This window comes from Petaurus breviceps, unplaced genomic scaffold (genome assembly GCF_028583685.1).
Source record: "Petaurus breviceps papuanus isolate PSGF00001 unplaced genomic scaffold, PetGlider_PUasm1.0 175, whole genome shotgun sequence".
Classification (NCBI taxonomy): Eukaryota; Metazoa; Chordata; class Mammalia; order Diprotodontia; family Petauridae; genus Petaurus; species Petaurus breviceps.
In genome coordinates this window covers 63503899-63520051 of record NW_027185764.1, presented here as the reverse complement: position 1 = coordinate 63520051, position 16153 = coordinate 63503899, and the positions used below count along the sequence as shown (strand labels likewise).

General features: G+C 37.5%; 1 protein-coding gene across 1 annotated transcript in view; it reads right to left on the bottom strand.

The window, feature by feature from the left end:
* The window catches only part of LOC138158929 (uncharacterized), a 29625-nt gene that overhangs the window by 10710 nt on the left and 2762 nt on the right, over positions 1-16153 (bottom strand). The window contains exon 2 of the mRNA XM_069085287.1: positions 2382-2558. Coding sequence (XP_068941388.1) covers positions 2382-2558 — 177 coding nt within the window. The remainder of the gene's footprint in view (positions 1-2381; positions 2559-16153) is intronic.

Genomic DNA, 16153 nt, shown 5'->3' with positions numbered 1-16153 from the left:
CACTTGTCAGCCAGCATACTTTTCCACTGTGGAGGTTTCTTGACTGAAGCATTCTACATGCTCACCACTGATAATGCCAAAGTTTTCCAGGAAAAAATCCTAATATGAACCCATGTATTATATTCAATAACTTCATAAACTTTGAAATCACTAGCAATTTCTTGATAATTTTCTAATTTACTTCCCCAAAAGTTTTGTCACTTAAAAAAAAATCATTTCCATTCAGCTAATTTCATTCACCTCTTTTTCTAATGACTGTCTTTCAAAAAAGGCTGCTTTGAAATTATTATACTGAATTCATTATATTTGTTTAAATACAAGTTGCAAATAATAGATATTTGTGATTTCATATCCAACTCTTTTCCTACTCGTAGAGATGGCTCATGTTTGATGGTGTTTTTGTGAAGAATAATGAAAAAAAAATTTTTAATTTGTCTTTCATCACTTCCTTCATGAGTCAAACTCAACTTTTTGAGGTTAAAAAAATATCCCCCTTGGATTTTGCCTCACTGTTTCTTGGACATTCATTTTTCATATTGTTAAGAAGATGTTGGTGTCCTCCCACAGAAGATTCCATCCTCTTTAACCTAAAAAGCTTTTAAGTTCACCTTGATTTGGAGGCCATTAGGGTCACTTAAGTCTGTCTGGGTTATTAAATGAAGATGTAAGGGTGGCAAAGGGGCTTACCACTTTTCAGATCTCTCTATTGTCATTTGAGCCTCATTATTACAATCTGAACCAGTGGGTTCATCACCATCCAAATTCCAAGTTCCGGTGGAGTGGGTTCAGGTAGATCTTCCCTGGGTAAGTCAGGTCTTAAGGCTGATGGATATATTCTAAAGTCTATCTCTAGGAATCATTCTTTTGCATGTTTTAAATGTAATTTTGTACTACTGAAATGCTATATTTGTTTAGCAAAAACAGTAAAACATCATGATGGAATCCTAATAAAACTGCCCCCAGCCCCAATATTCTAACTTCCTCATGGGCCCCACTGAACAGCAGGCATGTCCTGATGAAACCACACATCTGGCTTGAACTACACCACAGGCCCCCGGATCCAATTCACATATTTGTAACAGTATGTTCTTGTACCCAGCCACAATCACATCATCCATTTAGCCCAAGACTGGACCTCAATACCTAACTATCCATCTTGACCAGATAGGATCACAACAGCAGAGGGCAGCACAACCAGAATGTTTGACCACTGAACCATAGCAGAGACTCCCTCCCCTATTACCTACTCTCTTGACAAACCCCTCCTGCCTTTTTAATATTTAATGGTATTTTAATAGTTGTGATTTGTTATATAATTTCATCTTTACCCTATACACAACACACAGTGAAACCACCAACAGGAATGGCATAGGATACTGTGTCAGGGAAGGGCCCAAGCCTTACCCTAATATCCTCTTTTAAAATCAAGACAGATTTTGTTTGTTTTCTTTGCTAGGGTACAAAATTGTACTTTTTGCCTTGAAAATATAAAAAGTTAGTTCACCAAATACACTAAAAACCATGTGAGTTACTAACACATGTAGGCATACTGAGAAAGTTCAGTGATGCACACCAGCACCTACAAAGGACAAAACAGGATTAGAAACAATCATGACGTTTGCCCCAATGATGCTCAATAGAGAACAGAGAGAATAGTTGGCTTAACAGGGCACGTGTCTCATGTGCCTCACAACACACAAACTGGACTTCCAAAAGTATTCACAAATCAAGCTGGCGAGGGACTTCTCACTGACCTCACTCACCTTCCTGGACCTCTTACTTAGGCTACATTTTACCATCATCTCATGTTGCATTATTGTGTTCAGTTTCAGTTGTGTTTGACTCTAAGTGATCCCATTTGGGGGTTTCTTGGCAAAGATACTAGAGAGGTTTGCCATTTCCTTCTCCAGATCATTTTACAGATGAGGAAACTGAAGCAGAGTTAAGCGACTTGCCCAGGGTCACACAGCTAGTAAGTGTCTGAGGCAAGATTTGAACTCATGAAAATGAGTCTTCCTGATTCCAAGACCAGCTCTCTATCCACTGAACCACCTAGCTGCCTTCATAAATAATTTATATCAAATTCACATCTAATTCAATACCACTGGGTGACATTTAAATTCCATTTGTAGGTCCAAATTAATCATGTATACTTATATGTAAAACAAGAAATTTTTGTTTTAAGATATGCTGAACAGTATAATACATGACCAGAGTATATAACAAATTGTTGAGAAAAGCAAAGAAATGTGTCTAAAAGCATTTTGTAAACTATAAAGCACTACACAAATATTAAGAAAAGCAATCCAAAGATCAGGTCTATAAGTAGGTATTAAAATAATTTTAGAAATTCATGTTATTTCTGAATTTTTAAAACTTACCTTTTTTTCTACCTCTTCCATGAGCTCTACTATATCAAAAGGTAGTTCTTTTTTATAAGGAATAGGATAACGACCAATTGGCTTTGTGGGTTCTTCTGACTGAGTATCATTGGAATGGCTTGTTACTTTAACTGTTGAAAGGGTCCCAAGTCTATTTGTCAATAGTCGAGGAACACGCTAAAATTAAAAGGGGGAGGAAAAATAAAGGTCATGTTTGTTTGATAACAAAATTTGTATATTATTTTTCATTGCTTTAAAAATATTTTTTTCTGTTAAAAATTTTCATTAATATAGTTTGTCATATTTCCAAACATTCTTCTATTGCCACTCCCCACCCCCACCCCTCATAATAAAAAACAACAGAACAAAAAAAAGATAATTTAACAAAACTGAGCTTGACAGCACTGGTTGTTCCCTGATAGTCCCATACCTTCAAAAGTTAGGGAAGAAAGTGGACCCTGAAATTTAAAGAATTTTCTTTTATCAAGAACAATCTAGATATAAGAATGTAAATATAATTTGTCATTTAGCAATAATAAAATGTTTGATTCCTTTTATTATGATTAAGTATTAATTAAGTTTTGAGCTTTGCAAAGTAAGAACATTTTATTAACATATCATTAATAAGAGGCAAGCAAATTAAAATAACCCTCAAGTTTTGCCACACACCCAGAAAACTTGGAAAAATTACAAAATACAGAAATAATGCTATAGGAAGACAAACACTAATATACCACTGATTCACTTTAAATTGTTCTAATCTTTCTGAAAAATAATTTTCAATTATGAGGAGTCACTAAACTATTCATACCCTGTTTTAGTAATTCTACTGCTAGATATAGACTTTAATCCAAAGTAAGAGAAGTCCTATATATATGAAAATATTCATTGCAACACCTATTAATGGTAACAAAACACTGGAATCCAATTGGATGCTCAAAGATTTATGGGATGGTTAAACAAATTTGTTTTCCATTAGTGTTGATGGATGTTACTGCATGTGAGGAATTCAGATTATAGGTGGAAATAGACAGTAACACTGCAACATGGGGGACTTACCTCTCAGAATTAGATAAATCTAACCAAAAAATAAATAAGATGTTAAGGAGGTGAACAGAATCTTAGATAAGCTAGAATAGGATAGGTGTCTAGAGAAAATTGAATGGGAATAGAAAGGAATACATCTTTTTCTCAGTGGCACATGGTACCTTTACAAAAATTAACCACATATTAGGGCAGAAAAACCTTATAGTTAAATGCAGAAAATCAGAAATATTAAGTGTATCCTTTTCATATGACAATGGAACAAAAATTATGTTCAATAAGAGACAATAGAAATAAAAATGAAAAAGTAATTGGAGACAAAACAGACTGATCTTAAAGAATGAGTATGTATTGCTTACTGGTTTTGGGATTCAGTTTTCTGGTATCTAAAAAATGCTTCAGTTCTTTCTTTTACCTGGAGAATCTGTTATATTTTACAATCTGAATGTCATGCAATATTATAGTCACGGTCTTTATCACTATCGTGGGCACTATAAATATTGTACTGGTGCTACATATGGTTCTTCCCACTGCGACATGACTAATGTGAAAATAATGCTTAATATGAATGTATATGTAGAGTCTATACCAGGTTGCACACCATTATTGGAGTCTGGGGGATGAGGAGGGAGAAAATATGAAACTCAAAATCTTAGGAGAGTGAATGTTGAAAACTAAAAATAAATTTAAAAAAATGAGAATGTTAAAGAACAAAGTAGAGAAACAATAATTTCATTAAAGAGAATGACAACAATGAGACAACATATCAAACCTATGGGATGCAGCAAAAGTAGTAATCAGAGGAAAATTGTTATATCTAAATTCTTATTTCACAGAGAAAGAGCAGACCAATGAATTGCGTATTCAATTAAACTAGAAAAATAAATTTAAAATCCCCAATTAAGCATCAAGTTGGAAATCTTTAATTTTGAGGTGAGATTAATAAAATTAAGTATAAGAAAACCATTGACTTAAATAAACTAGGAGTTGGTTTTATGGAAAAAAACAATAACAATAAAATAGATGAACCATTGGTTAAAATCATTTTAAAAAGAAGAAATCCAGTGGCACAGTGAATAGAGCACCGGCCCTGGAGTCAGGAGGACCTGAGTTCAAATCAGACCTCACTCAGACAATTAACACTTCCTAGCCGTGTGACCTTGGGCAAGTCACTTAACCCCAATTGCCTTGCCTTCCCCCCCCTCCAAAAAGAAAAAAAAAGAGAAGAAATTCAAATTATTAATATTAAAAATGCAAAGGGTGACTATACCACTAATGAAGATGAAATCAAAGTCATTATAAGGAGTTATTTTGCCCAATTCTATGCCAATAAATTTAACAACTTAAGTGAAATGGAAGAATATTTACAAAAATATAAACTGCCTAGATTAACAGAAAAGGAAATATAACTTCTGAATAAATCTGTTTTAGAAAAAGAAATTGAACAGGCCATAAATGAGCTTCCTAAAAAAACAAACAAAAAAACCCCCAAACTCATCAGGACCAGATAGACTGACAAGTGAATTCTACCAAACATTTAAAGATCAACTAATTCCAATATTAAATAAATTATTTGGAATCACTGGCAAAGGAGTCCTACCAAACTTCTTTCATGAAACAAATATGTTATTGATACTTAAACCAGGAGGAGCAAAAATAGGAAGAAAATCATAGACCAATTTCATTAATGAATATATGCAAAAATCCTAAATAAAATACTAGCTAGGAGACTACAACAGTACAGTGTCTGGCACATAGTAGAAGCTATATGTTTGTTTATTCCCTCCCCTTCCCCTTTCTTAGCTGATAGCATTTAGAGCTGAAAGAGACTTTAGAGATTAATTAATCCAGGCCCTGCACTACAGATAAATTAGTGACATATATATAATGTATTACACATATATATAAAATGTAATATATGTGTGGAATATATTATATTATATTATATTATATATATGTATAGTATATATAATATATTAGTCACCCAACAAGTAGTACGTAGCAGCATTCAAAATCGGGTTCTTTGATTCCAAATCCAGAGTTTCTGATATATGCTATACCTTGGCAACAACCTCCTCTAGTTCCTGGATTTCCCCATATACTACAACTAATAGTAATATGAATACTTTTATGTAGCACTGTAAGATTTGTAATATATTTCACATATGTTGTTTAATCTTCAAAACAACCCTAAGTAGACCAAGAAATATTATTCCCATTTAATAGATGAGGAAGATATTCAGAAAAGGTTAGGGAATTTGCCCATGGTTATATGTCTAAAGCAAGAGACAGGATTCAGATATTCGGGAATATTCTGCTCCCAAGTCCAATGTTACTTCCTACATCCTTTGGCTTCTCAGATGAATGTATCTTAACATACAATGCTACTTCCACCTGAATCCCAATTTAGGAAATAAAAGGGGAAGAGGAACACTTTGATGGGAGAAATAGGGAAGGGTGCAGGTCAGGAACAATTCTAATTCCAGTTGCAGTTTACAGAGAAGACACAGGGCAATGATGTTCAAACTCTGATGTGTATGACCTGATTAAGTCACTTCATTGCCTTGGGTCCCACTTTATTCTTAAGTAATATAAGAGATTTGAGGTTAAGGCCCAGACCTGTGATTTTTTTCTTCACCTCCCTGGTGAGGAAAGTCCCTTTACCAATGTAGGCAGGCACACTCTCTATAAAATATAGTCTTAGATAGTTGCCTTGAGCACAAAGAGAGTAAGGGACCTGCCCAGGGTCACTTGAACCCAGGTCCTTCCTGATTTTAAAGCCAGATTTCTCTATGAAGTATCCCATGCTGCTATTGAAAAATATTGTATATCCTTAATGAAAAGGAGGCCATACCAATCTTTGTATCTTTCTAATCTTTGTATCACTCCAATTTTAGCATATGTGCTAATTGTATAAGATATAATAATCTTCCTTCTCCTGCTTGATTTACCATACTATACATGAAGGGGCGCTAGGTGGCGCAGTAGATAGAGCACCTATCCTGGAGTCAGAAGGACCTGAGTTCAAATTTGACCTCCCAGACACTTGACGCTTACTAACTGTGACCCTGGGCAGATCACAACCCTGATTGCCTCCAAAAAAAAAAAATTATGCATATTGAATTGTCTGTATTTGAAACCTTTTCAGTTTGTCAGAAACTGACCAGGCCTATGCCTTGGAGGAAACCAAGGTCACTTTAACATTGTGACCTGACATTAGAGCGGGATTTTAGTCCAATAAACATAATAGCTGATCAACAAACCCTGGCTTGATTAAAGTCCCCACTAAGTACCATTCTTTAGCTAATCAAACTCCAATATACATCCTACTTCTAACATTCCATAAATATTTACAGGTCATCTTATCTTTTAGGTCTTAGCAATTAGATAGATCTTTTTTTTTTTTTGAGGGCAATCAGGGTTAAGTGACTTGCCCAAAGTCACACAGCTAGTTTTTGTGTTAAGTGTTTGAACTCAAGTACTCCTGACTCCAGGGCCAGTGCTCTATTCACTGTGCCACCTAGTTGCCCTGATTAGATAGATCTTAACAGTTCACTAGGATAAAGTGAGGAGGCAGCTAGGTGGTTCAGTGGATAGAGTAATGGGTCTGGAATTGGGAAGAACTGAGTTCAGATCCAACCAAAGACACTAGCTGTGTAACCCTAAATCACTTAACCTCTGTTTGCCTTAATCCACTGGTGAAGGAAATGGCAAACCACTCCAGCATCTTTGCTGCCAAGAAAACCCACGGACTGTATGGTTTACGGAGTCACAGGAGAGCCAGACAGGACTGAATGACTCAACAACAAGGAGTATATAGCAACGTACACGACTGCACACTCATCATTTGCCTTGCCAAATATAAAGAAGAATACTGAGTGACAAAGTAAAGTGTAGTGAGGACTTTAATCAAAGAAGAGTTTACTGATTGGTTGTTATGTGTTCCTAGGACTAAAGTCCTACTCTAATGCCCAATCACAACGTGAAAGTGACCTTGGTTTCCCAATGGCAAAACGCTAGGTCCTGCCAAACTGGAAAGGTTTCCAGTACAGCCTTGACTGTCCATGACTTGAGGCCCAGCTTGCCTGAATGCAGAGAGGCTCTTCTCTGGAAGGTTGGTCAATAGGTGATGAAATATTTTTGGCCCCATCTCATTATGGAACATATATCGAAGCCACAAAAGCCAGTAAATAACAGAACTGGGTCTCCCTATATATTACTGTCTCTTGGAAGATTTGAGTCTTCACTATAATAAGTGGGACAGCACCACAAAATTAATACATATATAGTATAGATTAACTATTTAAAAACATGTTAGAGAAAGTCAGCCATGCTTCTAGTTACCCAGATTCATAATCTTGGTGACATCTTTGACTTTCCTCCCATTACCATCCAATCAAAGGCCAAGTCTTAATTGATTCTACCTCTACAGTAGGCCAGGCAGTAAATAAACATGAATTAAGAACCTATTAAGGGGTTAAGCTCCAGCAAGACAACAAAAGGCAAAGGACAATCCTTGCCCTCAAGGAGATCATGATCTAACTTGGGAGATAACACATAAAAAGCTAAAAAGATTCTGTACAAATGAAATCAACAAAGTTTTAATTAAAAGGGAGTTAACTGGGAAATAATCTTTGCAGCAAGTTTCTCTGACAAACTTAAAAAGGAAAATATGAGCAAGCAATCATTAAGTATTGAATGAGATAATATTTGTAAAAGCACTTGGCACAGTAATCTGGTACACTGAAGGTGCCACATAAATGCTTATTCCTTTCCCTTCCCCTTCTCCTTCCCCTTCACTGAACAAAGATGCACTGTTTACATTCTAATATGGGGAGATGATACACGTGTTCCCACAGAATCCTATAATCATCAAGGATGATAAAGGGCGTCTAATAAGACAGATGACTTGGGATAGGTTTTTTTAATGTTTCCATGATTTCTTAAAAGAAGGAAAGAGGCAGAAGTGTGGGAAAAATCATCTCACATAATTTGAGTGTGCAAGCAGAAGGCTGTACAAACAAGAAGGAAGGGGCAAGGGAGCGGGCAACACATGAACCTCACCACCATCTGAATGGTGAAAAGAAGGAAAAGAACCACAGAGTAGAATGCAGAAATACTTTTTCTCAATGGGAAGGAAAACAGGAGGGAAAAAGGAAAGTAAAGAGACATAGCAGATTAAGGAAGGGAATAGTCCTAAAAAAAAAAAATTCTAACTACAGGGTTGGATAGGGAAGAGAGATTTAAAAGGAATGAAAAGATAAAATGCTGTGATTAGGCAATGAGCAGGGAAAGAGATTAGGGGCTGAGGTGTGGAGATCTGGCCTAAGTGCTAGGCAAACCACCACTCTCACTACTTTTTTCATTATAAAGCAAGGACAGAGAGGACTGATCAACAATGAATAACCACAATTTCACAAGCAACAGGCTATCCACTTCCAGAGATGGACAAGAGTACAGATTAAAACTTTTTTTTTGGACAGAGCCAATATAGGAAGCTGTTTTGCTTAACTTATGCATATCTGTTTTGAGGATTTTATTTTTCTTTATTTTTCAATGTGTGGGGGGCAAGGAGGAATAGGTGGATTTTGCCAATTTAAAAAAATTTACATTTTAAAAATGAAATGACCAATCATGACTCCAGAGATCATATGGTACTGATGAGGTACCCCAAGAGAATCTGAGTCCCATTTGTCCACAGGCCCTGGGAAACCTCCCACCTTGAATTCTCCCAGAATCTTCCCACTAGATCTGGAGTTCATCTGAGGCCATAAGCCTTCTATTAGCTCACACCTAAATCTATTACCCTTAACCTAGCCTAGAGCCCTCCAGAGTCAGTTACCTCTAGATTGCTTATGGCTACTTCTCACCCTAGATCCCATTAAAATCCCATTCCCTTGGTTCCTGGAATCTGACCTCTAAACCCCAGTCCCATCAAGATCCTCCTCAGACTCCTCCTAAAGACCCTCCCTAAACCCTTCCTTCAATCACCCCAGACTATGTGACCACCCCTAATTCCCTCCCATAGTCTTTCTGTATATAAGATCCATCTTGCCTCCATGAAGGTGCTCAGATTCATTCTGGCCCATTTGTCAATACAAGCAATGCTCAGATTCCTTAAGAATCTAGCCCTAGTGGTGAGGTTGCTTAAGAGTCTACCCAATATGGCAAATCTTTAAAAAACTTTTACTTTGCCTGAAAGAAGACTTGGGTGGAATTCATTGGGGCAGGACCTGATGTGTCAGTATTTTGGGGTCCCAAGCACCCCTAAACCTCGACATTTTAAACTCCAACAGTACAACATGCTTTCCACCTCCTGCCAGAGGTAATAGACTAGAGGTACAGAAGGAAACATAATTTTCAAATATGGTCAAGAGATAAATGGCCAGAGGATGTGAATATGCATTTCTCAAAAGAACACATACAAGCTATCAACCAACATATAAAAAAATTATCCAAATCACCAATAGGAGAAATGCCCATTAAAATAACTCTAAAGCTCTACCTCAAACCATGAAATTGACAAAATTAACAAAAAAGGAAAATGGCAATTATAAGAAAGGACATGAGGACAGATACTCATACATTATTCTTAGAACTATGAATTTCTACAGAAAACAATTTGGAATTAAACAAATATATATATTTTTTCCCATGGGGACATCCCTTTATTTTCCAATTTTAAAAGGTAGGAATACAAAGGATTACACATTGTGAACAATCAGAGACCTCAAGGATCATTTAGTAGGAGCCTCTCATTTTTGAGAGAAGAACACTGAGGCTAAGGAAAGGAAATGACTAAGTCAGGGTCACACAGTAAGACAAAGGTAGCCAGTATTGGACCAGACCTCTCAGGGGCCAGAGTTGGGGTTGATCAAGGGTTGTAGTTGAGTCTTCTCTTGGCCTTGGGATGGGGCCTGGCTGAGCGCTTAGGAGGGTAGGAGGCTGATGATCTTTGGTTTGGGGGCTGTCCGGTCATCTGACTGGGAGTGATATAGGCCCCTGGCCCCTGGATCTGTCAGGCAGGTGCTGACCAATGGAGCAGCCAGAGCCCTCTTCAGTTTCCGTACTGAGTCCTGCCTCCAAGGGCTGTAAGCACTGCATGTTGTGAAGCTGGGCTGGCCCAGGGGGCCTTTGGGGAGCCTGGTTCCAGAAAGATGCTCCCAACTGCAAGTGAGAGTCTGACTTCTCAGAGTTTTGTACCATCTGGGCATAATCTATATCTTTCTGAGTTGGGAAGTGCCGGCTGGAGCTCCTTGGAGATCTGGGGCCTTTTCCTGCTTGAGTAGATCAAGGGGCATTTCACCTGGGAGATCCAGGGAGGATAGAAGGCTACACCGTTTCACCAGCTGGGGGCAGATAGGGTCAAGCTTGGTCTGCATCTTATTTTCACAGGTTATAATCAGATCCTTTACTTCCATTTTGGCTGCTGGAAGGGTGGCAGCTCCTCTGTGGTTGGTGGTGGCAGTGGTGAGTGATGGTGTTGGCAGAGGGTGTCAGGGCCCCTTCCCCAGGAGGGCTACTCCCCCTCAATGACGGTAGCAAGGGCCGCCTGCTAGTTCAGGATCAAGAACTCATGTCAATTACACATGAAAGTGACCTAGGTTAGGGTTCCATTCCTCACTACTACATCCCTCAAAGAGGGCAGGAGTTGTTTCTTTGTTTGTTTTTAGATCTTTACTCTCTTTTGCCAGTCCCCAATGCCCCACCCAATCAAGATGCTTTAAGCAGTAGGGGCTTAATCAATGTTTGGTAAAGGAGTAAGCATGTGGGATGGGCAGCCAGCGCTCCCCTAACTGGGACTCTCTAAGCTAATGCTTGAGCACCTTTGGTGGGGGATACAAGGATGCTTGTTTGGCTACGGGATAGGTTGGATGGCCTCTGCTGTCCTTCCTAGCTCCAGAGGCTTGGAACCTCAAGAATGAATGAATGAAGGGAGGTGCTGGCTGTGATTGATAGAAGCACCCGAGAACTTCACAGGGTTCTTCGACAGGCGGGGGGAGGGAGAGAGAGAGACAGAGAGAGAGACAGAGAGAGAGAGAGAGAGAGAGAGAGAGAGAGAGAGAGAGAAGAGGGGAAAGGGGAAGAGGGTATAAAAATATTGTTAGAGAGCACTTTTTTTTTGTTGTAACCAAAAATTGGCAACTAAGGAGATACCCAATGATTAGCTTAACAAATCATGGTATATGAATATAAGAGAATATTGTATGCACTGTAAGAAATTATGAAAGGAATATGGGACAACTCCTATAAACTGATAGAGTGAAGTGAGAAGAACCAGAAGATTTTTACAATAACCACAGCAATGAAAAGAAGAACTTTGGGGTTTTTTTTTTTTTTTTTTTTTTAGGTGTTTATTTGCTTATTTTAAGTGTTTATTTGCTTCCCAAAAAAGAGAAATTTATATAACCTTAACAGAGAAGGGATACAGAAGAAGGAATCATTTCCAAAAGAATGGTGTCCAGTAAATATATTAACTTGTTAGAGCAAATATCAAAATTGATGCAAAATTGGTACAAAGGACAAAGATAAAAAGATGTTATAACATTCAGCTAAAATAATGCCAAAGCAAATTGTTGAAACAAGCTGTTGACATTGAATAATGGACAGTAAACAAAGCAAAATTTGGCATTCAATGCCAAATCTTCCTGGCACTTTGTCCCCTGTGTGGTTTTTTCCTCTTTCTCAGATAACTTTTTTTTTTAATGAACTCTATAGATATCAACTAATGTACATATCTATTAACAAAGAAGAAATTTTTTAGAGATATATGCACATGTATTCACATACATGTATACATGTAGATGTATACATACATGCACATATATATAAGTGTATGCACATATACACACACATATATGTTTGATTGAGGCAATGCCCATTCAGTGATTAAGCCTAGTTAAAAAATGAGCCAAAGCTAAGATGACAAAATGGGAAAATGATAAATGCTGGAGAGGATGTGGGAAAATTGGAACACTAATGCATTGTTGGTGGAATTGTGAACTGAGTCAACCATTCTGGAGAGCAATCTGGAACTATGCCCAAAGGGCTATAAATAAGTACATACCTTTTGACCCAGCAATACCACTTCTAGGACTGTATCCCAAAGAGATCACAGAAGTGGGAAAAGGACCCATATATACAATGAACTCTATTTCTAATAATGGAAGTTTTAATTATATAAAACAATTAACATAATAAAAGAGTCCCAAAAGCCCAGAAATTATTTCAACTAACAAATATTTGATCTAATTACCAGGTTGTGGCAAAGTTAACACTGGTTTTCTTTTCTTTACTTTTTTTAAATTTTGGTCTTAAGAAGAACAACTTTGAAAGACCTATCAACTCTGATCAATTAATTACCAACCTCACCTGATCATGAAACATGCTTCCCTTCCCTTAACAGAAAGGATGGACTAGAGGTAAAGAACATACATTTTTCAGATATGGCCAATGTGTGAATTTATTTTCCTTGATCATACTTACTTGCTATAAAAGAGTGATTTTGAGTGATTAATGACCCCCCCCCCAAAAAAAGAGAAAAGAAAAAGGCACCAATGAAACATTTTTAAAAGACAGAACAGTGAAAGGAAGTTCACAGAAGGAAACAAAGATAAACAAGGCAATGTTGGTAATATCGTATTAAATTTATTTTTTGTTGTTTGTCCTCCATTCTTGAAGAGGACCATGACAACAGGAAGGTGATGCCAAGACTTGAAGGTGAACTGGATTGAAGTGAGCAAAAGACCTTAGCTTAAAACGACCAAGGTCTCACAACTGCTCACACTGAGGCCATCTGCAGTTGTCCTGATCTTTATCTTGCCATTGGAGCCAGATGGTTTCAGGAGCAGAAACTGAGGCTGGTAACTCTGCACAACCCTCCCTCACTAAATCTAATTCACTTGCAAATCATGGTATCATCTTCTTAACATACGTGGTCCTTTTCAAGAATGAAGGACAAACAACAATCTGTGAGCAGTACAAGCTGCCCCATGGGAAACTCAACTGGCCACTTCCAGTTGGGCAACGCAGCTCCTTCCTTCATCCTTTCCTCTACCTCTGTCCACAAAGGGTATAATGCCTTTACTGGAGGGCACTCTGACCAAAGGAATGTAAATTTTGATCCCTGAAACCTAGCAAACTATCTTGGAGTTTACAGGGTAGATTTCTTTCTTAAGGGCCATGCCTTAAATCCAATTCACTCTGGCTCTCATTGATTGGTCAACAATAGGTGCCAGCCCAAGCACTACTTTGTGGTCATGGTCTGGGCCCATGATTGGCTCAGAGTGAATGTAAATTGTAATTGTTCCTGTTTTGGTCAAAAACCCTGGGAATGTACCCCTCTCAGATTGTTTTTTTTTCTTTTTTTGATTAGGTAAAAGGGGACATTCTTTGTCTCATTTAAAAAAAAATTTAATTTATTTACTTTTAGCTTACAGCATTCAGTTCCTCAATCCCTTGAGTTTCAAATTTTCTCCTGCTCCCTCCCCTCCCCCCATGGAGGCATGCAATCAAATATAAGATCTACAAATATCTTCACATTAAACATTTGTCAAGTGGTAAAGAAGGATTATGACCAATGAAGTGAATAATGAGAAAGAAATAAAACAAACAAAAAAAAAGGGAGAGCAAGTAGTTTGCTTCCATCTGCATTCAGACTCTGTAGTTCTTTCTCTGGGTGTGGATAGCCCTTTCCATCATGAATCTTTCGGAGTTGTCTTATAACCTTGCATTGCTGAGAGGAGCCCAGTCTCTTGAAGTTAACCACACATACATTGTGTCTGTGATTGTGTAGAGATTTCTCCTGGTTCTGCTCTCCTCACTCAGGATCAGTTTATATATGTCTCTCCAGGTTATTATGAAGTCTGTCTGCTCCTCATTTCTTACAGTACAATAGTATTTCATTACATTCATATACCACAACTTGTTTAGCCATTCCCTAATTGATGGGCATCCCCTTGATTTCCAATTCTTCGCCACCACAAAAAGAGCTGCTATAAAAATTTTTGTACATATGGGTCCTTTTCCCACTTCTATGATCTCTTTGGGATACAGCCCTAGAAGTGGTATTGCTGGGTCAAAGGGTATTTTTTATAAAAATTATTAGAATATATAGAAATATAAAGAAATTATTTATAGCCCTTTGGGCATAGTTCCAGATTGCTCTCCAGAATGGTTGGATCAGTTGACAATCCCACCAATAATGCATTAGTGTTCCAATTTTCCCATATCCTCTCCAACATTTATCATTTTCCCATTTTGTCATCTTAGCTTTGGCTCATTTTTTAACTAGTCTTAATCACTGAATGGGTATTGCCTCAATCAAACTTATATATATATATGTGTGTGCGTGTGTATGTATATATATGTGTGTATATATGGACACACATATATATATGTGTGTGAATACATGTGCATATACATCTTTTTAATAGAAATGTACATTTGTTGATATCTATAGAGTTCATATTTTTAAAAAATGTTATCTGATAAAGAGAAAAAAAAAACACACACACAGTGGATAAAGTGCCAGCAAGATTCTTCCTGAGTTCAAATCTGGCCTCACTAGTTGGGTGACCCTGGGTAAATCACTTAACTGTTTGCCTCAGTTTCCTCATCTATAAAATGAACTGAAGAAGGAAATGGCAAAGCACTCCAGTATCTTTGTCATGAAAACTCCAAATGGGGTCACAAAGAATCAGACACAACTGAAAAAAAACAAATGAACAAGACACTGCTTCTAGGTAAAATGCAAATTCCAATTCTTGTGACTGAAATGTAAAGCCCTCTGACACTTTACTTTCAACTACCTTTCCAGGCTTTTTTCCTCTTACTTTATCTTCACATACAGGTGCCAGTAAAACTGACCTGCTAAGGCTTCCTTATAGATGACAATCTCTTTCACCAGTGAATATGCATAACACAATGATGCTGGAGAGAATATATTTTTAATAATTTTTTTTTTTTGGAAGGAGGAAGGCAAGGCAATTGGGGTTAAGTGACTTGCCCAATGTCAACAGAGCTAGTAAGTGGAAAGTGTCTTAAGGCCACATTTGAACTCAGGTCCTCCCAACTCCAGGGCCTGTCCTGTGTTCACCTAGCTGTCCCGAGAATACTTTTTTTAAAGGTACCCAGAGGGTAATCCTTAAGATATTTCAAAAAGGGAAAAAAGATCAAGAGAGAAATAGGAGATGATCAACAATGAACTTCTGAAAATACAAAGGGAGATAATCCAGCAAGGAGCTGAAGAGTAATCTGGATGCCCAGGGAACCCAGCAAACAACTCTGATCTTAAAAAGAAATGCATGGAAGATGAAATCAAGAGTAAATTAAAGAAAATGAATGAGAAGGTGACCCAGTACTGGAAAAAAAAGTCAAGAGTACTAATGCTCAAAATAAACTGAAGGAAGCTTCGAAGGGAAGCAAAGGACAACAAAAAGGGGTTTAATTTTTGTTTAGCTATTCATGGAGAAAACAGGGAATCACAGAAGGGATAAGACCTTTGCTTGGAGGACAGATGGAATGAAGATTACTGACAACAGAAGAAGAGAGAAGGCAAAGAGAATGGACTTTTGCACTGAAAATGACAGAACAAAAATGATTAACAGGGATTTCAAACCCAGGATACAATAAGAGAAGACAGTAAGCAAGTACCTAGTTGCTCGTGACAAATGTTTATCCCTTGGTTCAGATGAACTCTATCTTCGTGCACTAAAAGAGCTGCAGAT